The sequence below is a fragment of the Myodes glareolus genome, chromosome 2, assembly GCF_982192425.1.
Source record: "Myodes glareolus chromosome 2, mMyoGla1.1, whole genome shotgun sequence".
Taxonomy (NCBI): Eukaryota; Metazoa; Chordata; class Mammalia; order Rodentia; family Cricetidae; genus Myodes; species Myodes glareolus.
Window position 1 is genome coordinate 22,229,245 of NC_142027.1, and position 27,854 is coordinate 22,257,098.

General features: G+C 40.2%; 2 protein-coding genes and 1 long non-coding RNA gene across 3 annotated transcripts in view; 1 reads left to right on the top strand and 2 right to left on the bottom strand.

Annotated features, from left to right (window-relative positions):
• LOC146895691 (uncharacterized) overlaps window positions 1–3,564 on the bottom strand; it is a 44,674-nt gene extending 41,110 nt beyond the window's left edge. Inside the window, exon 1 of the long non-coding RNA XR_015735774.1 lies at window positions 3,193–3,564. This is a non-coding gene — a long non-coding RNA (uncharacterized LOC146895691). The remainder of the gene's footprint in view (window positions 1–3,192) is intronic.
• A 127-nt stretch (window positions 3,565–3,691) lies between these two features.
• On the top strand, window positions 3,692–20,133 carry Btg3 (BTG anti-proliferation factor 3). Its single transcript, XM_085685716.2, has 5 exons — window positions 3,692–3,892; window positions 7,427–7,605; window positions 12,678–12,815; window positions 15,431–15,638; window positions 19,448–20,133. Exons 2-5 carry the CDS (start codon window positions 7,433–7,435, stop codon window positions 19,685–19,687), a joined length of 759 nt encoding a protein of 252 aa, XP_085541842.1. The 5' UTR covers window positions 3,692–3,892; window positions 7,427–7,432; the 3' UTR covers window positions 19,688–20,133.
• A 45-nt stretch (window positions 20,134–20,178) lies between these two features.
• Cxadr (CXADR cell adhesion molecule) overlaps window positions 20,179–27,854 on the bottom strand; it is a 53,895-nt gene continuing 46,219 nt past the window's right edge. The window contains exon 8 of the mRNA XM_048422343.3: window positions 20,179–20,747. Within this exon, the coding sequence (XP_048278300.1) occupies window positions 20,706–20,747 (42 nt within the window). The 3' untranslated portion in view covers window positions 20,179–20,705. The remainder of the gene's footprint in view (window positions 20,748–27,854) is intronic.

Below are 27,854 nucleotides of genomic sequence, written 5' to 3' on the forward strand. Positions count from 1 at the left end.
AAGAGAGCAGAGTCAGACAGGGAGAACCGCCATGGAGTCACCAGGTCAGACATGCTGAATCTTTCTCGGTAAGCCTGTTACAGAGAGGACATGGAGTCACCTGGAACTAGAGTTATGGATGGTTGTTAGCAGCCACATGGGTGACGAGAATTGAACCCCAGTCTTCCGCAGGCACAGCATGTTCTCTTAACCACTGAGCTATCTCGCTAGCCTCCATGGGCAAGTTTTGAAAAGCACAGAGGTATATTCTTCCCTGAACCCATATCTATCCTTCCTCCCTCCCCACCGCCCAGTCCCCCGAGCATTTCCCATTCCTCCCCTGCTCCCTTCTCTCTAACCCTCTCCCCTTCCAACTACCCTCCCACCCCCCCATGCACCCGTGGTTACCTGGAACTCTTGTATATTTCCAATATGGGTTCAGGGAAGAATATATCTCAACTATGGAAGTCAGTTTAGGGTTTACTAGAGACTTGACTGTAAATGGGATCCCAGGTCCAAGGAGAGATTCCCAGATTGTTCTCTGGACAGAGGAGAGGGTGCCTGAACTGGCCTTGGCCCATAACCATACTGATGAATATTTTGCTTATCACCATAGATCCTTCATCTGGCAATGGATAGAGATAGAGACAGGGACCCACGTTGGAACACTGGACTTAACTCCCTAGGTCCAAGCGAGAAGCAGAAAGAAGAAGAACGTGAGCAGGGAGGGCAAGATCAGAGGGAACCTTCATCCAGCGATGGATGGCGATGCAGACGGAGACCCACATTGGAGCACCGGACTGAGCCCCCCAAGGTCCAAAGGAGGAGCAGAAGGAGGAAGAACATGAAAAAGGAAATCAGAACTGCAAGGGGAGCGATCACCCACTGATACAAGGGGATTGATCTAATGAGAGTTCACCAAGGCCAGTTGACTGAGACTGAAGGAGCGCTTGATCCAACCAGATTCTCTGGAGGAGGCTGGATTCCCTGAATGTGGCTGACCCGAAGTCTTTCTAAAAAGCCATTGACAATGAATCTGGGACTTGTTTCCTCTGCATATTCTGGATTTTTGGGGATCCAGTCTGTTTGGATACTCACCTTCCTGGACCTGGAGGGAGCGGGGAGGAACTTGAACTACCCACAGGGCAGGAAACCCGGACTGCTCTTAGGGATGGAGAGGGAAGAGGAGAGGGAGTGGGGGGGAGTGGGAGGGTGTTGGGAGGAGGGGCGAAAATGGAAACTTTTATATTTTAATAAACTTAAAAAAAAAAAAAGAAAAGCACAGAGGACTGGCAGTGGGTGGCTCACACCTTTAATCCCAGCACTCAGGAAGCAGATACAGGAGAATCTCTGTGAGTTCAAGGCCAGCCTGGTCTAGTTCCAGGACAGGCTCCAAAGCCACAGAGTAAACCCTGTCTCAGAAAGAAAAAGAGAAGAGCACAGAGGGAGCTATAGAGTAGGAGAGAAGTGAATGACAGAAAACAGAAGTGTTACAGATGTGTTTAGGAACACTGAACAAGTAGGGTTTCAGGTTTCGGCCTTTTGTTTTGTTTTAAATATGGTACTTCTGTCTGAACCATGTGGATCACAAATTAATAGAGATTATATACAGATCCTAGCCATGTGTGGTAGTGCACTCCTTTAATCCCAGCACTCGAGGCAAAAGCAGGCAGATCTCTGTGAGTTTGAGGCCAGACTGCTCTATAAACTGAGATTCATGACAGACCAGGCTGTTACAGTCTCGAAAAACCAAAAAAGAAAAAGAGAGGGAAAGAAAAAAGATTACATACAACACTGATAACAAGATTTAGAAATTTCTTGACAATTAAAAATGTTTGTAACTACCTATATGATGAAAACGTAGAGTTAAAGGCCTGTATCAGCAAAATAACCTCAATGTTATGTATTTTAAATGAAAACTCTTATGCCATCTCCTGGAATGGCCCAAAGAATTCTTACTATACACAGTACTGTCTTTCAATTGAGAAACAGCCCTAGTTTTACAATAGTGGAACTCTATTGTAGATGCCTCCCTACAAATAAAAGCATTAGACACTACTTTTACAATGGTTTGAGCTTTGTTTATTACTGGTAAAAGTTATTTTTTGAGTTGTACCAGGCTATAATCATCAACATCAGTAATAAAAAGTTTAAATATTCATAGAACAAGGCTAAGACATGTTATCAGCTTCTAGTAAACAACGAGAAATCTGGAAAAGGCATTAACAATTAGGCTAAAATTGTCTTTCTTTCCTTTTTTTTTTTTTTTTTTGGTTTTTGGTCTTTTTGAGACAGAGTTTTTGCAGCCTATCCTGGAACTAGCTCTTGTAGACTGTAGGAGCCAGTCACGATAAGCTAAATATGGACAGATCACCCGCGAAGGAAGTTCTTTACTTCCAGCCATTATCACTTGCCAGTGTAGGACTCAGCCATCGACAAATTTATTAAGACGCCTGAGTCTCAGTAGTTTACCCTGAAGCAATCGTGGTTGCAGGAAGAACCATAAACTAAGATTACCTGAGCAACACCCAAGCACAGACCATCCAAAGGAAATGCCTTACATTCCAACTGCTGTAGATAGGATCACCTGCCCCACACACTCACCAGAACACCCCCTACCTTCACTACTATAAAAACCCTACTCTAACTGAGCTCGGGGCTCTCCATTTATTCCAATAAGTTGGACATGCGGAGAGACCGAGTTTGAAAACTTGCATAAAATAAAGGTTCTTTGCTTTTACATATGGGACTTGGTCTCCTTGTTGGCTTTTGGGGGACTTCGAGGATTTGGGCTTAACATAGACCAGGCTGGCCTAAAACTCACAGATTCCTCCTGCCTCTGCCTCCCAAGTGCTGGGATTAAAAACTGCAGCCGTCATAGTTCTTAATTTACATTTTTAGTCTTCCGTTAATGAGTGTCTCGTGTTTTTCTGGCCTGTTAGGCTTTTCAACTTCGTTCACAACACTAGCACCTTGTTACCAGCTCAGCCTAAGAGATGGAATGAAATGTGCCCCTTTCTTATGTGTTTAGTCAAGGTTTTAGCTTTACTCCTGGGGAGTTCTTGAGTTAAAGTGCCTCAGAAATGGGAAGCCCGGCCACTCAAGGATTGCTTCACAATACTCCACAGGAGGCCACTATGCTCGGATGGAGACACCAACTCTGCCAGCAAAGTGCCCAGGTAAGAGTTATCTCACCCACGCTATCTCACGTACATGAGGGTGGGGAGGGAGCAGCCAGTGATTTCACAGCCGGATGGAGGTGGAGGAGAGTTGGTGCCAAGCTCCCCTAGGCGACCGCTCGAAGCAAGGTGGAGATCCGGACCGAACTTGCCCTCAGGCAGAGGAAGGCGGGTCGTACCAGGGAAGCGAGACTCGCGTGAGGAGGAGTGGCTGAAGAGCCGGGAAAACGCAGCCCGCCGGCCCCACCACAGCAGGTAAGGCCCCCGGGGCTCATGCTGGAGGCGCTGCCGCCTCGTGCCAGCCCGGCCGTCGTAACCCAGGTTGGGAGCGCGGCCCGAGGCAGGAGCCGGTCTGGCGCCCACACACGGACCGGGGGCGGGGCGGGTCCCGGCGAAGCCCCGCCCCCGAGGCGCGCGCATTGGTTCGGCGCAGCGCCGGGCCTCTCCCAGACACCGCCCCTCCCTTCTTCCGGGCCTCGAGCCCCCCGAGCGCCGCGTCGGGACCGCGCTTGCCGGCTCACTCGCTGGCTCGCTGGGCCGCGCGCTCCGTCGCCCGCCAGTCTGCCCGGCGCGCGCTCGGCGGCGGCCCGACGACGCAGCAGCAGAAGCAGCAGCAGCAGGAGGTGGAGCGGCAGTCGCACTCGGCGGACCAGAGTCCCCGCGCTCGCGCTCGGCTCCCCGGGCCACGGAAGGAGGTCGCAGCCGGCGAGGGTGCAGCCCCCGGAGCGGCGGCGGTGAGGAGAGCGGGCCGCGGCGGGGACGCGCTGGCGGAGAGGAGAGCGGGCCTGGAGTGAGGGGACGCGGAGGTCGCGGTGGGGGGGTCCCCCAGGGCATCGGGGAGGGAGGCTGGGACGCGGCCGCCGCCACGTCGGAAGCGGAGCGGCCGAGGGATGCGCGGCGGCAGCGGGTCCTGGAGGGGAGGCGACGCCTCCTCGGGCGTGTGCCACGTCGCCTACCGCCTCCGGGCAGGCGACAGCGGGCGTCGGGTCGGCGGGAGAGCCGGTGGCGGGCAGGGGCCAGCTGGCTTGCACAGGTTGGACGCGGCGCAGGCCGGCCCCTCAGGGGTGCGTGGGGGGCGCCCCGCCCGAGCCAGGCTGCCGGACCCCCCCCCCTCCGTTCCGGCCGCATCTGGATCCCGCTGGCCACCACCGCCCCGGCGGTCAGGGCGCCTCGCCCCGACCACGCTTGCCGCCCCCTCCACCTTGGCAGCGTCCACCTGGAGAGAGACTTGTTTCTAGAAATTGCGACTGGCTCTGTTCGTTACCGGGGGGCAAGTGAGGGGGGGGGGGACTACAAAGTTACAAACTCCTAGAAGGCCGGGCTTGTGGAACAAAGTAGAACTTGAGGAGCTGCCGCCGCGGTGACGACGGCCCGGGATGACGTCACCAAGCGGTGTTTAAAATGGGAAGCTGGGGGGGGGGGAGTGTGGGTGGCACTAGGCGCCTAAGGTCTAATGGGTCCCTCCTGTGGTGTCTCGCCCCCCTCCCGGCTTCACTCCTGGAACACTGATAAAAGGGGGTGAAATTTTCAGCTGTTCCAGTCATCGTTCCTTCAAACAGAAAAATAAGTCCGTATGACTCATCTTCTGTTACAAACCAAAAGCAACCACTAAGTGGTTCTTTCCTTCCTTTTTTTTTTTTTTTTTTGATACGAAATTGAGCAAACAAAAGCAAATCCCCAAACTCTTATGTAGCACATATTGGCCGCCTTGATGAATGAGAACGGTCTAAGGATCAGTCCATTTCTTTAGTGTGAGTCTTTGGTTTCGTTGGGAGTGGAGCTTATGAACTAAAATCAGCAACTCACTTGCCCCAATCGTGTATTCCATTCCAGTGGGTTTTCAGTTCCCTTATGGGTGCTCTGAAGTGGGAGGTATAAATGAAGCTTCATAAAGTGGGGAATGCCTCTCATTTTCCAGAAGGGAGGCTTACAGCTGTTGTAGATTGAAGTTCTGTGTGTCCACACAGTGCCTTGTGGAGATTCCATCCACCAGGTGGTAATGGCAGTAGGTGAATTTGGCATTCTGAGAGTTCAAGAGGTAGGTTTGGGTATCTTACCTTCCCATGAAAGATGACAGAGACTGTGGCTTTCAGGACACGTCTCAGATAACTGTGTAGAATTTGACTCTCAGTGAGGTCCCATTTTGGTTTAGCATTTGCACACAGTAAAAGATTCACATTTGACAAGAAACTTAATCACAGCACTCCGGGAGGCAGAGGCAGATGGATCTCTGAGTTCCAGGACGGCTATTTGAGAAACCCTGTCTCAAAAAAACCAAAACAAACAACAAAGAAAAAAAATAAAGAAAAACTTAAACAAGAACAGTTTAGGAAAGCTAAAAGAACCAGGTGACTCTGGGCTTTTGTCATTCTTGATTTTTTTTTTTTTAGAACAATCTGTTGTTAAGTTAGTTCACTGGTATAATCAATACAGAAGGGCCTGTCGTTGGCACCCAGAAAGATGATGTTACTTAGTAAATGCTACATCTAAATATCTCCAAGTTACTTTCATAAGCCAAGTGAATGAGCTCATCTCAAAACATATGTATATTTAAAACAACCAGAACAGCCTTGGTGGATTAATCAATGACACATCAGATCTTCTATTTTAAGAGTCTTTGATGCAGTTCCAAAACGTAACTGATTAATTTTTTTGAGTGATCCTGAATTTATGTTCTGTTGAATGTGTTTTAATACTCACTATTTTGTCTTAGCTTTTTAGGAAGATATATCTGTTCCTGAAAGAATACAAAATACTCAGTGCAGAAAAACTTTTAATGCATTAGCAGCTTTATTAAAGTATAATTCACATATACAACTTATGCATTTTAAATAAACAGTGGAGTGCTTTTAGCATAGTCAGAGTTTAAAAGCCAGGACAGTACTGTTTTAGAATAGTTTTATCATAACAGAACATTAACTTTGGACTTAACTAGAATTTTTCCTCCTGTTCTACCCCTCCTCCTGCCTCTTGACCACCCAGTCTGTTTTCTATCTAGACAGTCTATAGACTGACCTGTCCTAGACATAATATATGAAGGAAATCTCAGTATGTGATACTGTGTGTTGCTTCTTTTCCTTTGCTTACTGTGTCTGTGGCTCACCCATCTTGTGGCATGTGTTAATACTTATCCCTTGGGATTGCCAACTTGTATATCATATTTTATTTGTCCATTCATCGTTTGGTGGATAGTTGGAGTGTTGTACTCTGTAGTGTGAATATTGCTACCATGGACATACCTGTACGTTTTCGTGGGGACATAATGTCTCTGTTTTCTTTGGCTTATCGCTAGTAGAATTACTGGAACTGTCATAGTTTTTTTAATCTTTTGGGAGAACTACACAGACTTATCCAAAGTGGAGCTATAGTACTAAATTTTAAAGATTTTTTTTTTCTCTTTGTGTTTATGGGTGTTTTGTCTACATGTATGTATGGCCACCACGTGTCTGCCTGGTACCCTCAAAGGTTGGAAGAGCCTGTTGCTGGTTTTGGAGTTACAGAGAGTTATTAACTGTAGTGATATTTGTTTGTGTTTTAATAAATAAAGCTTACCTGAAGTTCAGAGAGTAAAACAGCCACCCTAGCCAGGCTTACAGACCACCTTAAATCCTAGTAACCACACTAGTTAGTCATGGTGCACACCTTTAATCCCAGCACTAGAGAGGAATATAAAACGGGAGGAGACAGCTCTCAGTCAGTCTCATTCTGAGACTCCTGGAGGCAGGATCACCATTTTGGACTGAGGTAGAGATAAGAACCAGAGGCTGGCTATTTTGCTTTTCTGAGGTTGAACCCCAATATCTGTCTCTGGGTTTTTATTAATCATGCTACAATTAACCACCATGCAAGTCTGCTGCAAGAGTAGCAAGTGATCTTGACTGTTGAGCTATCTCTCTAGCCCTGAGTGCTAGGTTTGAAAATGGACTCCTCTGTTTCAAATTAGAATTTGACTTACTTAGTAAAAGCTGTGTGGTATTTATTACAGTGATTCTTTTGGGGTGTTACCTGGTTCTGTTTTAGTCTTCAGAAGCAATGTGGTGTGTTCATCACTGAACTACTACTTAAAACTAAGTAGTAAGAATCCCAGTCGTATTTCCTAAGGTCTCTGAGGACTAAATAACATTAGTGGTAATTACTGAATATGAAAGGAAAGCTGTAAGGGGCATATAGTGCAGAACTTTATTTTCCAGTTTGTGTGTGTGTAGTTTTTTGTTGACACTGTTGTTTGGATTTGTGTTTTGTTTTTAAGAAAACTTTTATCTTTACAGGGAAAAATGAAGAACGAAATTGCTGCTGTTGTCTTCTTCTTCACAAGGCTGGTTCGAAAACATGATAAGTTGAAAAAAGAAGCCGTTGAGAGATTTGCCGAGAAATTGACTCAAATACTTCAAGAAAAATATAAAAACCACTGGTACCCAGAAAAACCATCAAAAGGACAGGCCTACAGGTAAAGAATGTGAATTGGACCACATGTAGATCAATTTGTGTAATGGCTAGCAGGCCAGAGGACTGAAGGTTTAGAACATGCCTATCATGATTTTATCTGCAAAATATGAAACTCTGGGGTGTCATGGTATTTTCTTGTTCACTTTAAAGTACAAGTATTTGCTGATGGATGCTATTGTTTAGTCTTGAAGCCAGGGCTCTAGATTCATCAGTCAGTTTCTTTTGCCTAGTCTGGCTCCTGCTCAAGTACATTTGTTATTACCGTGGGTATTCAAGGTTTTTCACAAATCTAGAATTCCTAATCTCTCCTAAATGAGAGTGATAATTAAGAGTTGAGGGAAATTAGTTTCTTTGTATCTAAAGATAAAGTGCTTCCTGCCTGTTTCAAGAAGGCAGGGTGGTGCACACCTCTAATCCCAGCACTCAGGAGGCAGAGAGGTAGGCAGATCTCTAAGTTCAAGGCCAACCTGGTCTACAGAGTGAATTCCAGGTCAGCCAGGCCTACAAAGAGAAATTCTGTCTTGAAAACTCTTCCCCAAAAAGAAGATAAAATAAGAATCAGACAGAGCCAGACGTACTGGCACACACCTCTAATCTTAGTACTCCAGAGACCGAGGCTGGTGGATTTCTGTGATTTCAAGGCTAGTCTGGTTTACCTAGTTACAGGACAGCTAGGGCTATAAAAGACCCTGTCTTAAAAACAAACGAAAAGATAATTAGTATAACATGTCCTTGGCTTTTATAGTGATGATCTTTTATATTGTGCATCTCCTTTGTGGTATAAGCCAGTTGAAGATAACTCATCTGTGTACTTCAAGTGGTAAATACTGACTTGGGGATTTGAAATGGTCTTGAATGCTGCCGGGTTTCCATCACTGTGTGTACACCTCAGTCTTGGCACTAAGAAGGAAAAGAGTGCCTACTTGCAACTGACTTGTATTCTGATCGTCAGTTACACACACAGCTACAAGAGCAGACTTTCCTTTAAGCTGTACAAGACAAACATGCCTTGGCATGCTCACTCTGGCACCAGTGTATCTACTGAGAAGTCACTTCCTGAAACTAGCTGTCGGACCATAACAGGTCTGCATTGTGGACATGGTCTCAATTTAAAGTGAAACATGGTTAAGTTGTGACAGCTACAGAAATCCTTTCGTTTGTGCACATTTGTTGTCCCTACTGTTCGTCCCACAAGACCAGTATTTAATGAGCTTTTATATGACAGGTCTTCTTGGTTAACACTTAAAACTATAGAGCTGCCAGCACACACCTTTAATCCCAGGACTCAGGAGGCAGAGGCAGGCAGATTTCAAGGCCAGGTTGGCTCTAGAGCTACACAGAGAGACCCTGTCTTAAAAAACAAAAAAGAGTATAGAACTACTTGAAAAATCTAATACTGAAGTGGAAAAGTACAGTTTTTATTGTTATTTTTTATTTGCTTAAAACTAGTTGAGGTTTAATAGTCTGGTGACATGAATAAGCCCAGGTAGTTTCTGTATTTTTTCCTTAATTTTTACTCAAACGTTTCCCAGTAAGTTGGTCAATAATATGAATACAAGTACACATGTAGCCTTTAGTTTAGGCTCAAATAATTTTTTAACTTCTCATTTTATTCCCTTTTTTCCCTACACATCTTGGGTTTTGATAGTGAGCAGGTTTTGTGAGTTAGAGTTGCTTTTTTATACATGTTTTACTGATGTTAAATGGATGCTTTTGGAAGTGCCAAGCTGCTGAAAAATAGTACTATCAAGTAAATACAGCAAGGTTAGAGAGTGTACCATTTCACTTCCATTAATTCTTAAAACTTGAGAAAAATGTCAAATAAGACTAAACTGACAATGTGATCAGAAATATCATTGAATCATTTTGAAGCTTCCATTTAAGTAAAACACTATTAGACTTCATGGTAGATGGAAAAGGAAAAATATAAGTTAAAAACGTTTTTGTATATTTTTATAAAAGTGGAATATTTGTAGAAGATTGTTTGGCAATATAATATCTGTAAAAATATTCATATTCTGAACATTAGTTCTCAGAATCTAATCTGGAAACATCAGAAATGCAGATAAATATGGATAAGTACAGAAGTCTCTTACATTTTGTAATTGCCAAAAAATTTAAGCATTAAGTACATAATATTATTTTATTTTTAAAAGATTTATTTATTATGTATACAGTATTCTGCACACCAGAAGAGGGTGCTAGGTCTCATCACAGATGGTTGTGAGCCACCATATGTTTGCTGGGAATTGAACTCAGGACCTCTGGAAGAGCAGTCAGTGCTCTTCACAACTGAGCATCTCTCCAGCTCCATAATATATTATTTTCATGCAACTTTTATAATCTTGTATTTGAAGAATAGTTAATAAAAGTAATCCCAGTACATAGGCTAAAAAAAAGCATTAAAATACATAATGTACCTAAATTTGCTAAAACTTTATATCTGATTTTAAAGCTTAGCATCTAAATCACCCGTGTGACTATGATGTGTAAACATGAATTTCTCCACAGTCTCAAATGCTTTGAACTTGGTGTATGGAACTTAAATAATCCTGTATAACGTTAGAATCCCTAGGATGGGTCCATCTAACAAAGATTAAGCAACATCTTACCATAAAATAACTTTTTTACTCTGAATTTGCACTATTTTTAGTAGTGCCATTAAGAGATGATGGGGTGGGGGCTGGGTGGTCATAATACACCTTTAATCCCAGCATTTGGGAAGCAGACGCAGGTAAATCTCTGAGTTGGAGGCCAGCCTGGTCTGCAGATTGAGTTCCAGGGCTGTTACACAGAGAAACACTTTCAGTGAATGAGTGAATGGACAAGTTTGCCAAGGGGTGGTGGTGCCTGACATAAAGAACTTAAAAGCGGGAGATGTATGTACAGCTTTAGGTTCAGATATTTAAGTTCACAGTGTTTGACTGAGTGTACTTTTAGGGCTGGGGGCAGTGTAGGACATCACAGCTGTGGGACCATGACACAGGAGCCGCTAAATTTACGATGGAGAGGAACAGAGAGAGGTTAGGGACCATGTATATCCTTCACAGACACCCCTCCAGTGACCTGCTTCTTGTAGGTGTCCACCTCCTAAAGTTTACACCACCTATCAAAAATCAGAGACCAAGCTGGGTGGTGGCAGTTCATACCTTTAATCTTAGCACTCCAAAGGCAGAAGCAGGTGAATCTCTGTGAGTTTGAGGCCAGCTAGGTCTTCAAAGTGAGTTCCAGAAGAGCAAAATGTTACAGAGAAACCCTATCTCGAAAGCAAAAAAAAATGATCAGGAACTGTAGTTGTGTTTTGGTGAGAGGGTTTTTGTGTGCTGTAGGTCATGGTCATACACATGAGGCAAGCTCACCATTTCTAAGCTGTACATGAACTTTAGAGTTGTTAGCCTGTATCTGCAGTCAAGAGTCACTGCTTTGTAATACTGGAAAACTGCCTCCTTTTTTCCCTTACAAGGTTAAAATAATAACTAGGTCTTGTTATTATTACAAAACAGAGTTAATAGGAAACTGTCTATTGCATAGTATATGGTCAAAAAGAATGACTATATTCTAGAAATATATATTATTAGTTGTTGTCTTATGAAAACTTTTTTCAATGAAGATCAGAATCAGCTAATGAAATAACTTGGGGAACATTAAAAACTAAATATCACATTAGTGCTATACCAGTAATTGAAACACTGTTTGAGAGGACTTTCCATTAGTTACAGATTTAATCATTACGCTTATTGGGTGCTCGGAATTGAATCCTGTAATGTAGAAATTCAAGGCAATTGCTGTACCACTAAGCCATATCCACTACATCCTCAAAGCACATTAAGATAGTGTCATTGTCAGTTAATTTATATTTCCATACTTCATATCTTCAGGTATGGTAGAGAAGTGAACAGTTTGTGTAAGCTAACCTAGTAGACAAATTCCAGGAATGGTACTAATGCTAGATTGTTTTGGTTGAGTCTTGACTGAAAAACAGTAAATACATTTCATATTTTCTACTATAGCTACTGTTTTTCTGCTTAAACAGAATGCATGTTTTGAGGTACATTTTTGCATTTGTGCTGCTATTTAGTCACTTGGAGAAAACCTTTTTGTACCGTACAAGGAGGCAACAAGTTAGGCGGTGAGTAGGGTGCTGCCTGTGCTGCTGGCTATATGTCTGCATTCCATTGTGAACGTGACTTTCCTTAGGTTAAAATGTAACAAGCTTTATTAATTTAATATCTTTACTAACTTATTTTGGCAACTTAGATAAAAGGAAGATTTTATTTACATCAAGTAGGGCAAAAATGTTTTAGGATCACATGTTAGTAAGCATGCATATCACATGTGATCATAAACATCAAAAATGCATGCTGCTACTGTCCTTGAATAATTATTTTTGAAACAATTATAATTGAAGTAAAAGCGGTCCCCCTTAAGAGTTAACCTTATTACCTGAGATGCAAAAACAAGTTAGTGGCAATAAAACTTGTCACAAAAATTTCCAGTTGGCACTGGATGGAGTCTTTTATTAGTTATTAGTTAACAGATTTCATCAGCTTACTGTACAAAACTTTGTATTATCAGGACTGGGGATATAGCTCATTTGGTTGAGTATTTACTTAATATGAAGTTTAGGGTTTGATCCCCAGCATTGCCATAAACCAGGTGTGAGGGTTTCCATCTCTAATTCCAGCACTTGAGAGGTAGAAGTGAGAATATCTCAAGTTCCAATAACATAATCAGTTTCATAGCAAGTTTGAAGTCAGCTTGGGACACATAAGGCACGCCACACACACATCCCCCCCCCCCCAATTAAGAGTTCTCAGTAACCATTTTGTTCTCTGTTTATTTGATATCCATGTGCTGTTTAGTAGTCTCTGCTAACTTAGGACTGGTGATTGCGCTGGGCTCACCCAGGTACTTCTAGGCAGCCTTTGTGTTGCCTCTCTTGCCTGAAAGTTCAGACTTGAGAATCTCCAAGGTTCTCAATCAGAGTATTTTGTTATTACTCACTTTCATATATATTGGGATTTATGAATGAGATTCAATCCTAACTATCAATCTGATTCTATTTTATTGTAGATGCATTCGTGTCAATAAGTTTCAGAGAGTTGATCCTGATGTCCTGAAAGCCTGTGAGAACAGCTGCATTTTGTACAGTGACCTAGGCTTGCCAAAAGAACTTACACTCTGGGTGGATCCATGTGAGGTGTGCTGTCGGTGAGTCTTCATGTTTAGCAGCTGAACCAATTTTACCAAACTTGCTCCTGTGTGTTCCACCTATAACTCTTTATAGCCAGGAGCTGGCAGTTTGGCTTTCTCAGAGGAGGTTTATGAAATTACGCTATGAAGGTAGGTGATGAATCTATTTTATACCGTGAAGAACTCAGAAATAGGTTTCCTAGAACTTTGCCAAGGATTTTAATGTACACCAAGAGATGGCACATAGAACTTAGGCACCTGCTCCTGTCACTGTTTCATTCGTCTGGCACAGCCCTTTCAATTTAGGGGAAGCTCAAGTGATGATATAGGACAGTGACCTTTAGTCGGTCTCTATCTCTGCCTCTTGTTTCTGTTTTCAAACAACTGAAAACAGTTGGTAACATTTTAAAGATTTTTATTCTCATAATAGAAATTCTGTCATCTCAAACAGCTGTAAAAGGGTGTTAGGTGTGGTCTTCAACATATTAATAAAAACATTACGTTAACTAGGCACCTATGGAGTTTTCAAAACTTAAACAACATTCTTAGGAAGTTCAAAGGGTAATAAGGGAAAAGAAATAGTAAGCGAATTACAACAGACTATTTGTGTCCACTAGAAATTCCTGCAAAATACAGTGTTAGGCAGCACAACTGCCTAGTGGGTGACACTTGCGCTGCTGTGTGAAGGGTGGATTGAGGGTGATGAGGTGACAAGGATGGGAAGCTGTTTTTCTCCAGGAAGGAGAAGCAAGATAAACCAGTAGCATGAGCACCCACAATTTTCCTGTAGTGGTGCTGTGGGAGTTCGTCTTTGTTTTGGAGGTGCAATTCTCTTGGCCTCTCTTTTTTATAGTGAAGTTGCTTTTTTGATATGAATCCAGATATATGCTATAGACATGGACACAGCTTTTAACCTCATCTGTAATGAAGATGAAAGTGAAGATAAGTAGTAATGCTAAAAAGAACCACATGCATGTTCTTCTAAATTTTATCAGGAAAATTCCAGATACCTACTTGATATAAGGGTATTTATTGCCTTGGGAAACTGTGGTGAGGTACAGGTTCATTAAAGTGGGGGTCTTCAGAATTGTCTTCTTCTGGGCTGGAGAGTGGCTAAGAGGTTAAGAACACTGACTGCTCTTCCAGAGGCACTGAGTTCAATTCCAAGCAATCACATGGTGGCTCATGACCATCTATGATGAGCTCTGCTGTCCTCTTCTGGCATGTACATACCCACAGAACATTGCATGCATAAGAAAGAAAGAAGGAAGGAAGGCCATTGCTTTGTTTTGTGAAAAAAGGAAGTCTAAACCATGTTAAGTTTTGATCAGGGACAGTCAAAACATTTTTAGATTGTGGGATGAAGAATGAAGTGTTGCTTGGATGTTATGCTGAAATCCTGTTAAAGACCCAAATTTACATAAAATGAACCATCAGTGTCACTGGGATAGACAGCCAGTCCCTCCTAATCTTTTGAAATACTTTTATTTTGTGTCAGTACTGCCAGCCACTTAAAAGTTTGTATTAGCAGTAACCTTATCAAATTTACTCCAAGCCGGGCAGTGGTGGTGCACACCTTTAATCCTAGCACTCTGGGATATTATTCCTTATCAGATGTTACAAGCTTTAGGGTCATTGATATGTAAAAATCTTTGTGTATAACTGCCATAAACCCAATTATTTGAATTCTCATAATTGCTTGTGTTACTTCCTTCAGTTTCTTTCCATAAAGACCTAAACATCCCTAATACTATATGTGTGTGTGTGTGTGTGTGTGTGTGTGTATGTATATATGTATATCATACGAGATAAGATAGATAGATTGCCCAAATATATGTTTATGTACTGTGTGTATGCCTGGTGCCTGAGAAAACCAGCATAGGGCAGTGGAACCTTGGAACTGGAGTTACTGAAAGTTGTGAGCCTCTGTATGGGTGCTGGGAATTGAATCCAGGTCTTCTGGAAGAGCAGCAAGTGTTCTTAACTGCTGAGCCATCTCTTCAGTCCATACATTTCTCTCTCTCTCTCTCTCTCTCTCTCTCTCTCTCTCTCTTCTAACTGCTGAGCCATCTCTTCAGCCCATACATTTCTCTCTCTCTCTCTTCCTCATTCTGTCTGTCCGTCCGTCCCTCCCTCCGTGCTCCCCCCATTTCTAAGGCAGGGTCTTTCTTTCTATGGTGCCCTGGCTGCCCTGATACCCACTATGTAGACCAGGCTGGCCTCAAACTCAGAGATTTTCCAGCCTCTAAGATACAACTAGGCTTTCCATTAGAGTGGGCAGATCCTCACTGCTCCATGACTATGCTATGAACGAACAACCTCTTCTCTGTGGCCCGATGTAGTTCTGTGATCTGTGAGGTACATACAGAACATAATAAAAAGATAGATCCCTTGTGATGTTTCAGTTTTTGTTTGATGTCAGTAGAGAAGAAAATAGCCACTTTTATTAATACTTCAATAGACAAGCTAGAAAATTACAGCCTACTTGTGCTTTGGATATTAATGTGCACAGTCCAGTTCTGGAATGGTTCTTTTATTGCCGTGGAACAATGGCATGACCAGACCTGTTTAATTGTTTTTACAACCATTTCTTGCTTTTTACATGATTTGTAAGTTTTTTTGTGTATAACTAGGTATGGAGAGAAAAACAATGCATTCATCGTTGCCAGCTTTGAAAATGAGGATGAAAACAAGGATGAGATTTCCAAGAAAGTTAGCAGGGCTCTTGATAAGGTGACCTCTGATTATCACTCAGGATCATCTTCTTCAGATGAAGAAACAAGCAAGGAAGTGGAAGTGAAACCAAGTTCAGTGACTGCAACACCAAGCCCGGTGTACCAGGTAACCATGGAACACTTGATGTTACTGGACGGTAGACTGCAGGGCATTGGTGGGCTTGCCAGGTACTGCACCTAGCTATGCTTATGCTTCCCAGGGATTCTGTTGAATATCTGAGTCTCAGCTCTACTCTTTCACACACACTAATGGAAGCTGCTTTTCAGAGATGCAGATTGGCATTTGAAGAAAAAAATCAATAACTTTTATAATTTTACTATTCCCCTTTTACATTATTAAAGAGAAATTTTACTGAATTTTATTTTGGATGGTTTTTTATGTAAAAACGAAAAGAAAGTTGGCCTTGTTGGTCTTATCGTGGAAACATTGTATAGTAAATGTGTTTGCACCACAGATTCATTTACTTTATTTATATTTGTATATTAAAAAGCATTTTATTACTTACTAGAAATTTGACTAGCAATATTCTTTAACAAAAGGAGAAATATTTTTAGTCAGACATTTATAGAAATATTTTGAGGAGCTTTACTCTTTCTACATGTACTTTATGTTTTTATTTTATTTATTTTAATGTATTTCATATACAAACCTGTGAGTGCTGCACGTATAGCTGCATGTCAGAAGAGGGCATTTGGGCCTATTAAAATGGTTGTGAGCCACCATGGGAATTGAAGTCAGGACCTCGTGAATAGCAGCCAGTGCACTTAATGGCTGAGCCATCTCTCCAGCCCATAATTTTAGTATATTTTAAAATTTACCTTCATATATTAGTCTAAAATAGATGTAATTTAATGTGCCAAATTTATGGTTAGATCAGTGTTGGAATGATACAAAAACTTGTACCTAATTAAAAATCTTTGAGTATAAAAAATTAAACTTTTAAGTTCATATTATATGATGATGAAATGTAATTAATTTTTCCTTCTCTTGGTTGTTTAGTTATCCTTTCTTGAATTGACAGAAAAGGTTAAAAAAAGATTATCACATATTGGAGGTATCTGTCTATATTTTAACACATGCTTCTTTTTTTATAAAACTTTTCTTTTGAGGGTAGGTTTCACTCTATTAAACCCAAGTGGGCTCGAACCAACTACAAAGACCACATTGGTCTTAGACTCAAAGAGATCCACCTGCCTCACTGCCTGCTGGGTGCTAGGATTAAAGGCTTGTGCAACCACATTCAGTAAAACTCATTTTAGAAAATAACTTAGTGCCTGGTGGTGGTGGCGTGGGCCGCACCCCGTCCTTTCCAGTACTCAGAAGGCAGAGGCAAGCAAGTCTGAGTTCGAGGTCAGCCTGGTCTAAAGAGTGAGTTCCAGGACAGCCACACTCAGCCAGTTCTCAGTTACACAGAGAAACCTTGTCTCGAAAAAAAAAATAATAATAATAATTAAAACTATAAGAGAAACTTGCAAATACAAACAGTAAACTCCTTACCAGTATAAAATAGTATGATAGTACCTTCTTCCCTCACTCCTCTCCAGCACCCTCTCCTGTGCTTTGTAAGGGTGTTCTCCACCACACTTGCTTTTTGTTTTGTTATCCTTCCTTTGCTTTTGTTTGATTGTGGTTGCCTTTCAGATCATTTTTCAAATCTATGCCATAAATATTGAGGTCATTTTTCTGTTAGTATGTTGCATTATATATTACAAATTACCTTTATTGAATTTCCTGGAAATCATCCAAATGTGGTGATTTTGTTTTTACTCATTCAAGCAAGACTGTAAGTCCCAAAAGAAACTGAATTCTTTGTAAGTTAACCTTCAGGTTTAAAACTAATTGACATTTATTTTTCCCTAATACAAAAGAAGGTTAGAATAATAGAAAGGTGTGGAAAGTAGGATATCTTACATGCTTATTTGGAAATATTTGTCTTTGGAATTCTACTCAACAAAACATTTTACAGAAAGGCAGGCAGGCAGGCAGGCAACTGTTTTAAGCCCTAGTGTAAAAGGCTTAGATACAATTCTGCTTTAACCTTCCTATTTTTCTTGAACTGATAGTAACGGGGTTTTCAGTAGTGTTTTAAGGTATATTCTAAAAACAAGTCCTTAACACATAAATGCAATGAAAATATACCTTCTATAATTTGATGATTCACTTTCTAGTTTCTTTTCTAAAGGGGGATTATCTAATAAAGACATTCATAGCTCCTGGCAGGAAAGGATTTTTGTTCTGTGGTGTTTCTGGATATTACTCCTAGAGGCAGCTCTCAGTCTTTCCTCAAATTGATCTATGGACTCAATCAAAATCCCAAAAGTCATTAGCACATTAATTCTAGATTTTTAAGAAAATAAAATATGAGGGCAAACATGAATACAAAACTATTCTGCGCATCAAGATTGTTAATTGTTTAAGGATACATAATATATCATTGGAACAAAACAGAAATTCCATAATTAGCTCACTTTTATACATTTACCCCACTCACCTCGCTCAAACCAGAATGCCAGGGCAATTAGAGGGGAAAAGTCTTGAACAGCTCTAAAACAAGAAGGGAAAAGGCCAAAATGGGACTAAGTGTTGCCTAATAGCCATGCACCAAAAAAATGGATTTGATAGGATTATAGCTCTCTACATATAAGAAAGCTAAATTTTGATGTTTTATATATGAAGAAATATGGAGAATTCTTGAAAATGTTTTCCAAGTATCACAAAAATTATTAAAAAAGTTAATTTTTATCAAAACTAAATATTTTTAGTAAGCAAAAGAAAACATTAGAAAATGAATGATCGGATCACAGAACGTATATTCTTGTTACACATATGTGTTAAGGACTTGTTTTCAGAATATACCTTAAACCGCTCCAAAAAAAATCAATAGGCCTGGTGGAAGAGTAGGAGGATCAAAGTTCACAGCCAGCTGGGGCAAGTGAGATCCTCTCTCAAAATAAAAGCTATAAGGAGAACTGGGGATATAGCTCAGTACCACAGCAGTCGCCTCATATGCACAAGGCCCGGGGTTTCATCCTCAGCATTGCAGTAATAATAGCAATAGTAACAGCAGTAAAAGACAAACGACCTAATGAGGAAATAGGCAGAAATCTGTTTATATCTCATTCTAAGTATGTCTAAGAAAAACCAAAGAGTGTGTGTGTGTGTGTATATATATCTTTGAAGGCAATTGTAAAAAACTTCAGGTGTGTATAGATGCTCTCAGAGGTACAAACATAGAATCTCTTCAAAATATCCACAAAGTTGGTTCATGTCATTTGTACCATGTGAAGTAAATGCTTTACAGAATTTTAACTGTTAAAGAAAACATCGCCCATCTAGAGGGACAGGTTAGAATCAGAGAATCTGAAATTCATAGGCTGCATGTTCTAAGCAAAACAGTTGAAAACCACTAATGAGAATTTAAACCATGTGAACCCTACCTAACTTATAGTATAATCTAAAATCTTTAGCCCAAGTACTACACAGACTACAGCAGAACAGTCTGGAAAGTTATGTTGAAATACTTGGCCTCTGTTTCTAAGATTCCATTATTTCTTAGTAGTCCTTGGGCTGGAGCATGAAAATTTGTGCTCCTAAGTTCCTTGAGTGACTCCTTGCTTAGCTAACCTCCAACCTCTTGTGTCCTTCTTAGAAGTTACCATTCATTCTGCATTTGCATCTTTGATGCTTGAAGAGTTTTAATTTATTTAGTTTTTTCTTCATTCAGAAAATATATGTGACCCCATTAATGGGGTGAGGGTTTTTCTTTCTTCACATATTTAAACATAACCAAAGGATGTCCCTGAGACCTACTTTTAGGGTGATTGGTAGTTTGTGTTTACTGAAACTTAGTCTTTAGCGAAAACATGTATTTTTTTTTTCCTTTGAATTTACTTAATGCTTTCTCTTTTCTACAGATTTCAGAACTGATCTTCCCACCTCTTCCAATGTGGCATCCATTGCCCAGAAAAAAGCCAGGAATGTACCGAGGGAATGGCCATCAGAGTCACTATCCTCCTCCTGTTCCATTTGGTTATCCAAATCCAGGAAGGAAGAATAAACCATATCGTCCAATTCCAGTGACATGGGTACCTCCTCCTGGAATGCATTGTGACCGAAATCACTGGATTAATCCTCACATGTTAGCACCTCACTAGCTCCTTTTGATTTTGTTTGTCATGTTGATAGGAAGGAAGAAAATACATTACTATATACTAAAAGTTCATACTTGTAGTGAAGTTAGATGGGCGAAACCATCAAACTTATTTTTATAGAAAAGTTATTGAGAATAATCTTTCTTAAAAAAGTATATATATATATATATGCACTTTAGATATATTGAAATAGTTTGAAAAACTTTATTAAAGTTAGTCAAGTGCCTGAGTTTTTAATATTGGACTTAAGTATTTATATATTGTGCATTGACTCTGTTGGATACAAAAACACTGTAGGAGTGGGCGATGTGTTCTAGCACCTTTGAGCATTGACTTTATGGAGAGTATGTAAGTTATTTATACACAAGGAAATCTATTTTATGTTATTATTTAGAAGAATTGCGTGAAATCATGTAGTTGCAAATAAAAAGTAGTCTGAGGCATGACAACTTGTGGTTTTGTTCTTTCTGTACATAAGAAAATAATCTAAAATGTTCCTTTAAAAAAACAACTTTTTATTGAACATGTTCCCCAAAACCCACATATTAAAATATACATGTAAAAAAATTATATTTACTGGCAGTAACTAGTTGAAAATATAAAATACAACAAAATAACTTTGAACTATCATAATCAATATATATGGGAATTTTGTCACCAGGATTTTGGCCTGTAGTTTCTAGGACATTTGACTTACATGCCTTATACCATTAGGGAAAGCAGAAATATTCTTGTGGCCATTCTTAATCCACCTTGTAAACTAGGTACTGTGGCAAGCACCTGTAATCCCATTTCTTGAGAGGCTGAGGCAAAAATAGCAGGATGTCTGGGCTTATTTAGCTAAACATCAGATGTGATGCCAGCCTGGGCACGATGAGACCCTGTCTCGAAAACTAAAAATAGGCGGGGGGGGGGGGGGGGGGGGAGAATGTGCTGTCCTTTTTCAAAAAAGCATTAGTCTTTACTAGAGTTCTAATGTAAAAAATTATGGTACTTCAGATTCTTCAGTAGTCCTTCATATTTATACCACTGTAATCCCATCGGTCGTGTAAGTGTACGTGAGCTACAAAGAAAAAAAGAAAGGAAAACCATCTATGAGTCTGGGTATTCTAAAGGAAAACTTAGAACTAAGATCAGCAATACTTCCCCATTGCTCTAACCTTCAAATCTTTACTCTGAAATTATTCAACTTAACCAAGAGTGACCACAACTTCCTAGTAACTGATTAAAAGGCTTTGACTTTTTCAAGCATTCCTGTTGTCAGGTTTCTTTGTTTAATTTATTTTGTATTGGTTTTGTGTGATAAGGTCTCTCTGTAGCTCCAGCTGTCTTTTGAACTCACTGCTGTGTAGAATAGGCTGGCATTGAGTTTACAGAACCACCTGCTTCTGCTTCCTGCGTGTTGGGATTAAAGGTGTTTGCCACTAAGCCTAGCTCTTTTTTTTTTCAGTTTTTTGAATTTATTATTTAAGTACAGAAATTAGGAAGAATGAAGTTAAAGCTCAGTGGTGTGAAATATGAAGTCAAGATTTATTATATATACAGTGTTCTTGTCTGTATGTCTGCATGCAGGCCAAAAGAGGGCACCTTATCTCATGGTTGTGAGCCATCATATGGTTGCCAGGAATAGAATTTAGGATTTTAGGAAGAGCAGACAGTGAGTGCTCTTAACCACTGAGCCATCTCTCCAGCCCATGAACTCATTTTTATTTTTATTTTGCAGTTTACTTTGTTTGCAACTTCATCCGGAACCATATTTTAATCAGCAGAGATTTCTAGTTTGAGTCTCGTGTTCTGACTTTTTAAGCCTTAACAATTTTAGCATATTTCTAAAGCACAGTATTAACTCACTATTAAGGTCATTGCTGGATTTTATGACAGTAGTGGTATATGGGCAGATACAAGGTTGGAAAGTTTGGAATACTTTTGTACAGGAAGACAGCATTTGTTTGCTCATATTACAGGCATATAAGCTTCTTGGGAAATTTGATAGCCACTCAGGAAGAGAAGCATCAATTTTAGCACTCACCAAATTGAACTCTGCACATTACTGCAAAATATGTTTACAGTCAGCAAGATGGCTCAGTGGGTAAGGGCACTTGCCACCAACCCAGGTGACCCAGATGACGTTAGGAGAGCCAACTCCAGCAAACTCTCATCTGACTTCACATGAATACTGTGGCACTTGTACATGCATGTGCATACACAGAAATCATAAACGTGGTAGAAGTGAATCTCTAGCCCTGCCAACCTAATGATGCTTGGGGAAAACTAATGTTTACATTGAATTTTTTTTTTAATTTTATGCAAGTGGGTCTTTTGTCTGCAAGAACGTCTGTGCCTGTACGTGCCATGCCTGGGGAAGCCAGAAGAGGGCATCAGGTCCTCTGGCCCCATGGTTCTTAACCATCCTGTGTGTGCTCCGGAAACCAAATGTGGGCTCTCTGCAAGAGCAAGTGCTGTTAACCACTAAGCCAGCTCTCCAGCCTTGGGGAAAGCTAAGTTTTAATTTATAAGCATTTTAGATAATTTTCTATATAAGACTTTGACCTTTATTCTTACTCTAGCTTGTTTTAGAGTTTAAGTTCATATAATAGTAAAGCTTTCAACAGTGAAGCTTTTCCAGTCTCTAACTATTGAAAACAAATTACCACTCAGCAGTTGACCTTAAATTCTCATAGGCATGGGGTACTCCATAATGGAAATTAAGACAAAGTTAATGTTTCCCTTACAGGATTGGTCTAAATGAAGACTGACAGCAACAGCTTAAAAACCTGATGAGAGTTCAAAGCAGGAGTGGCTTGTGAATGAAAAATGATAATTTGTTTAATTTCCCATTTTGTATTTGTAGGTATAACAGCAAAGCTCTAAATTTTTAGAGGTTAAAGTTGGACATGGATTTTTGAAAAAATATGTTCTTTGGTAAGTTCTACAATATCATTAATGAAGTGCTTACTTATGCTGTATATTTAACTATATCTAAACATTTGACTACAATCCATTTTTTTTTGTATTTTTATTTGTTTTTTAGGACAGGTTTTTCTCTAACCTTGACTGTCCTAGAGCTCAATTTTAGACCAGGTTGGCCTTGAACTAAGAGATCCTTCTGCCTCTGCCTCCCAAGTGCTGGGATTCAAGGTGCATGCCACCACTGCCTGGCTTTGTGCATTATGATTTTAATCTAAAGTAAAGCATTTCTGTTAACTTCTAATCCATCAGCTTTGTGATAATTTGTTTACTCCTCATAATCATCTCATGATTTGTGCCATTTTTATTTCAGTTAAATAAGGGCTCTGAAAAGAAGTAAAAGATGTCCAGATGACAGCGAGCTAAGTAACTTATAGGACTTAAATGCCTGTGCCCCGTGGTGCCTCAGCACTACTCCAGTAGTTTGTTTCCTGTGTAAGGTCTATCGGGGAACGGGGGCAGGTATTAGACCAATCCAGAGAAACCTAGGCAGAGATTGATTAATTCAAGACATTAGAATTTCCATATTAACCCCTAGTTCTTTGTTACAAACTGTCCAGTTAGAGCTGAGAAAGGGCACTAAAAATTTGACAGCAATTTTGTTTCAACTGTAAATCAAACTTCAGCAGCAGTGTGGCCTAGAGGACAGGAAAGCTACTGGCCAAGGAGAGAGATCACACCTAAGAGAACAGGAGCAATGCCAAGATGAGCACTCCTGCTTTTCTCTCAATTATCAATTTTTGGGTAACTTAGTCTGGAATACAGTGTTAACATTACTTTTACCAACATTTTCCCGTATGTTTTCTGGAATTAGACTCTGGTTAGTGAAGTGTTAATATGGATGTTCTCATGTAAGATGTGTATACTCTAAACATTGCAGAAATTGCTACCTATTTATAGCAGAATGCCATCTTCAACGTACACCAAAACCAGAAACATTTAATAGTCATCATAAACATGGGGGCTTATAGTAAATAATGTCACTCTTATTAGTGTCGTTTGATGTTTATTGCATAAAACAATTTATACGAAAATCTTGTTTCTACCCTCTAAATGGAATAGCAACAGAAAGAACTTTCCTAAGTTCTTTACAAATAAGTTACAAATAATCATTGAGAACTTATAAATTTCATAGGACTTAAACACTATTCTGACTAGCACACATCAGTCGAGATCATAAAATGTAAATCAGTGAGATGTACTGTTGAAAAGCATCTCTGCTGTTAGCTGTCTCATGTATCACTTCTGCAGTACTGAGACCAGTATGTATCAGCTTCTCTAGTAATTAGGGTTGAAAGATTTAGACACTCAGGATTAGTAATCTCCATTATTGTGTAAACATAAATGTATCTGTTTATTGGACTGTCCCATAGTACCCTAAATGCACACATCTTTGTGATATATCAGTTAAAAATAAATATAATTTTTAAAGATAATGATCCTTGTTTTTGAGGACATGAGGATAAGTAGAGGTTTAGAGGAATCTAACGTTTTGTAAGGCAAGTACAGTTTTGAACCCCATGGTTTCACCTAGCAGCTTTACTCTGAGAAATTTACAGTAGTATTTAAATGGGGGGGGCTATATCTACTATGTACAATGCCTACTGTAGTATATTTTTTGGTAACAAAAAAAAGCAGTCATAGTAAATGAGCAACTAAAACATTTTTTCAAGGTAAAATGGAAACTGCTGTGTGACTGTGGGAACATGAAAATGTCCCACCTGCAGTAGAATGTGCATTGTCTGAATAAAACAGTTTGGACGGTGTATTCAGAGAAAGGAGAAAAGGGCTAAATGCAGACGAATTTATTTTTCTACTCTGTGTCTTATTTCTTTGGATTTTTCTGGTGAGCATTATTTCTCCAATTTTTTTTTAAACTGGCTTGCTTATTTATCTATTTATTTATTTTTGATTTTTTGGGGGGCAGGGTTTCTCTGGAGCTTTGGAACCTGTCCTAGTCCTGGCACTAGTTCCTGTAGACCAGGCTGGCCTCAAACTCAGAGATCCGCCTGCCTCTGCCTCCCTAGTGCTGGGATTAAAAGCATGCACAACCACCGCCAGGCTAATTTTATTTTTAAGAGATAATATAATATGACATTATGAGAGACAAGATAGACTGACAGAAGGAAAAAGTCCAAAAGAAGCACGAGCACCAGAGGCCACTCTCTCACACACTCAGAAATCCCGCAGAACACTAAACTGGAAGCTGTGATTCCATAACTCTTTAACTGGAGGGGGAAAAGACAATCTTTTAAAATGCTTTAAGTTCACTGGATTTATTATTAATGAATGCAAGAAAGCCTATGGACATACTTGTATACAGAGTTGATACACAGAATGCTCTGTTGAAATATGCAGTAGTGAAGGACCGTAATCCAACCGTGCTGTGCAGCAGCATAAAGCCAGTGAAAGAATGGTCTGAGTGTACTGAAGAGAAGACGCGTCCACAGTACTAGGAGAGGCCTGGTGAAAATACTTTCAAAAGGTGATGAGCATAAAATGTGCCTTAGAGGGCTCTGTGTGCTTGCTTCTTGGTATAGGGTCTGAGTGTCCCACACAGTCCAGTCCTCAAACTTGCCATATAGCTGAGAATGACTGTGAACTCCCAATTCCTTGCCTCTACCCCAGAGTGCTGGGATGACAGGCATGAGCCAGCAGGCCTGGCTTAGAACTTGTTTATTATGAAATGAGATGACTAATGTAAGACACTGGCGCCTGCCTGGCGAGTATTAATACTCGGTATGTTTATGAGGTACCTGAAAGGGGGAAAGTGAGTATAGAAAATAGGACTAATAGTCCCTCCTTATTGGCTCTCCAGGGTGGTACATGCATGAAGTCTCAGCACTTGGGTGGCTGAGACAGGAAGACTACAAGTTCAAGGCCAGCCTACACTATAAGGCTAGGCTCTTATCTAAAAAAGTTGTAGCAACCTGGTAATCAATATTACTATGGTAGTTCATATGTAACAAAATATTTTACCTAACCTATTGGGAATTAAGTGCTGTAAGTGCTTTCCATTTCATGATAAACCTGTATGTGTCCTACTACTGTCCACCTTATACAGAAGAGAAAGCTGGGTATTTACGTTGGGTACTGTAACTATGGAACTTTAAACTCGGACATTGAAACTCTATGACACATGATTTTAAGAGATGGGTGATAGAAGTTTAGAAGTTAATGCAACCTTAAACTGTTAATAATACTATGTGATTTTTTTTTTAAGGAAACAATGAGGTATGTATTATTCTGATAGATCTGTTAGGCAAAATTTCAATGAAAAATAAAATACCTATAAAAGTTGGCCACAAGAGGGCATCAGATATTCTTTTTAGTGTCAAGGCTAAAGTTTGGATTCCAAGTAATGTCCCCTTGATATGAAAAGTTAGTGGTTACAGTCTGAAGCAACCCTTCCTATAGTAATAGAAATTTTTAAGTTTTCAAAGTTATGTGCAGTAAACATTTTTTATTAGTTGTTATGTTAACAGAAGTAGTATCTGTTCAATAAAATATATATACAAAAGGAAGAAAACCCTTATCCCTTTGGTATAGCCACTGCTGAAATGTAGAGGGTACAGGGGGACATTTTTCCTTCTATACATGTTTCAGTTTTCATATTCAAACTGCCATTATGTGTGTTCCTCAATTGGTTTAATGAGCCTTTGTCATTAGATGTTAAGCTGCAGATGTCTTAGAACTTTGGCATCAAGTGTCTCAGTATGTCCCTTTACAGTGCTGGTGGTGATAGGGAGAATCTCCTCCACAGTCCAGAGACACAAATTAATCTGACTGCCAGCTTTCGCTATATTGTAAGTAAAGCGGTAAAGTTCAACCAAACAGCCAAATGTAGGTTGTGCTTGAAAGGACAAACATGGTTTTTATAGAGAACAGCAAGGTACATCTTCCACAGGAGTAAAAGTAAAGTGACCTGGGGGGCTGTCAAACGTGCTTGGCCTAGCATGTGTGAGGCCCTGGGTTTGAGCTCCAGCTTGGGCTGGGGGAGGGAAGTTCTTTAAATGCCAGGGGCTATGTTTTTGGTTTTGTTTTTGTTTTTCTCTCTAATTTTTTCAGCTTTTTAGTTCTATCACCTGAAATGATAGCAAGTAAAACCTTCTTCAGGCTTGCATGATAATGTAGCCTGCTGATTCTGTCTGCTGTGTGTGCCTAAGAAGCAGAGAGATGTTGTCCAAGTGGCACATTACTAGGCTCGGAGACCAGGAGACTGATTTGAAGCCAATCTGGGTTACAGTGGAGACTGTCTCAAAAACAACAGAAAGTTAATCTAGACAAAAACAAACACAAGTTTGTTACATTACTTTACTTTTTGATAAGCAAAATAATTCTTTGGTAAACAATTTTGACCATAGCATTTGTAGTACTTGATATACTGACAGGTATTAATATTAAAATATAGGACGTAGCAAGGGATTTGCTTTTCAGGTTTAGCATACACCCTCTTCCCTGGCAGTCAAGAATGGCAAACAAAAAGATTTAACTACAATGCCTTTAAAACACATTCCTTAAATGTTTGAATATCAATGTACTTTTGATTATTAAATTTATGTACAGATGTTTTTATGATTGTTACATCCTGATGAGTTTGTTATAAGTTGAAACTATTATAAATTATAAATGCATCTAATAGATCAGTCATAGCTTAGCAACATAGTACATCATCCAGTATCAGCTTGTGACCATGTGGCTGACTGGGAGCTTCAGCTTGCACTGCCTAGCATTGTAGAGAATGTGGTACCTATTTCACAGTCCAGGAAAGCACTGAAATTAAATATGATTCTGCTGAATGTATCAGCATACAGAAGGGAAAAGAAAGTCCAGGTTAGGGGCTACATACAACTTTTCTGTTTAGGGAATGCTGCTCAGAGGTACAAGGCTTACCTAGCATAGCATTGCGCATACTGAGTAAGTGCTCTGCCCTTGAAATATATACTGGCCCGAGTCAGTTTTTTATTTTTTCTATTATCTCTCCATATTTATTACAGCCCATGTGTACGACTTACTTAAAATATGGGATCACAGCAAGAATAGCGAACAGTTTATCCCAAACATTTGCTCTTGTCAGGCAGCCCTGAACTTGGGATCACTGTGATATCAAAACAAGATTCTAGAACACCTATTGCTAACAGTGCTTCAAACCACTAACAGAAGTGGGTGGTGACAAAAGTGGCCTTCCTGGCTGTTGTTTGAA

Bases quoted from the DNA above. Each gene is read 5' to 3' on its own strand.
- Btg3 (XM_085685716.2), top strand. From the start codon at position 7,433: ATGAAGAACGAAATTGCTGCTGTTGTCTTCTTCTTCACAAGGCTGGTT. The intron at 7,606-12,677 runs GTAAAGAATGTG...ATTTTATTGTAG, and splicing joins TCAAAAGGACAGGCCTACAG to ATGCATTCGTGTCAATAAGT. The intron at 12,816-15,430 runs GTGAGTCTTCAT...GTGTATAACTAG, and splicing joins CCATGTGAGGTGTGCTGTCG to GTATGGAGAGAAAAACAATG.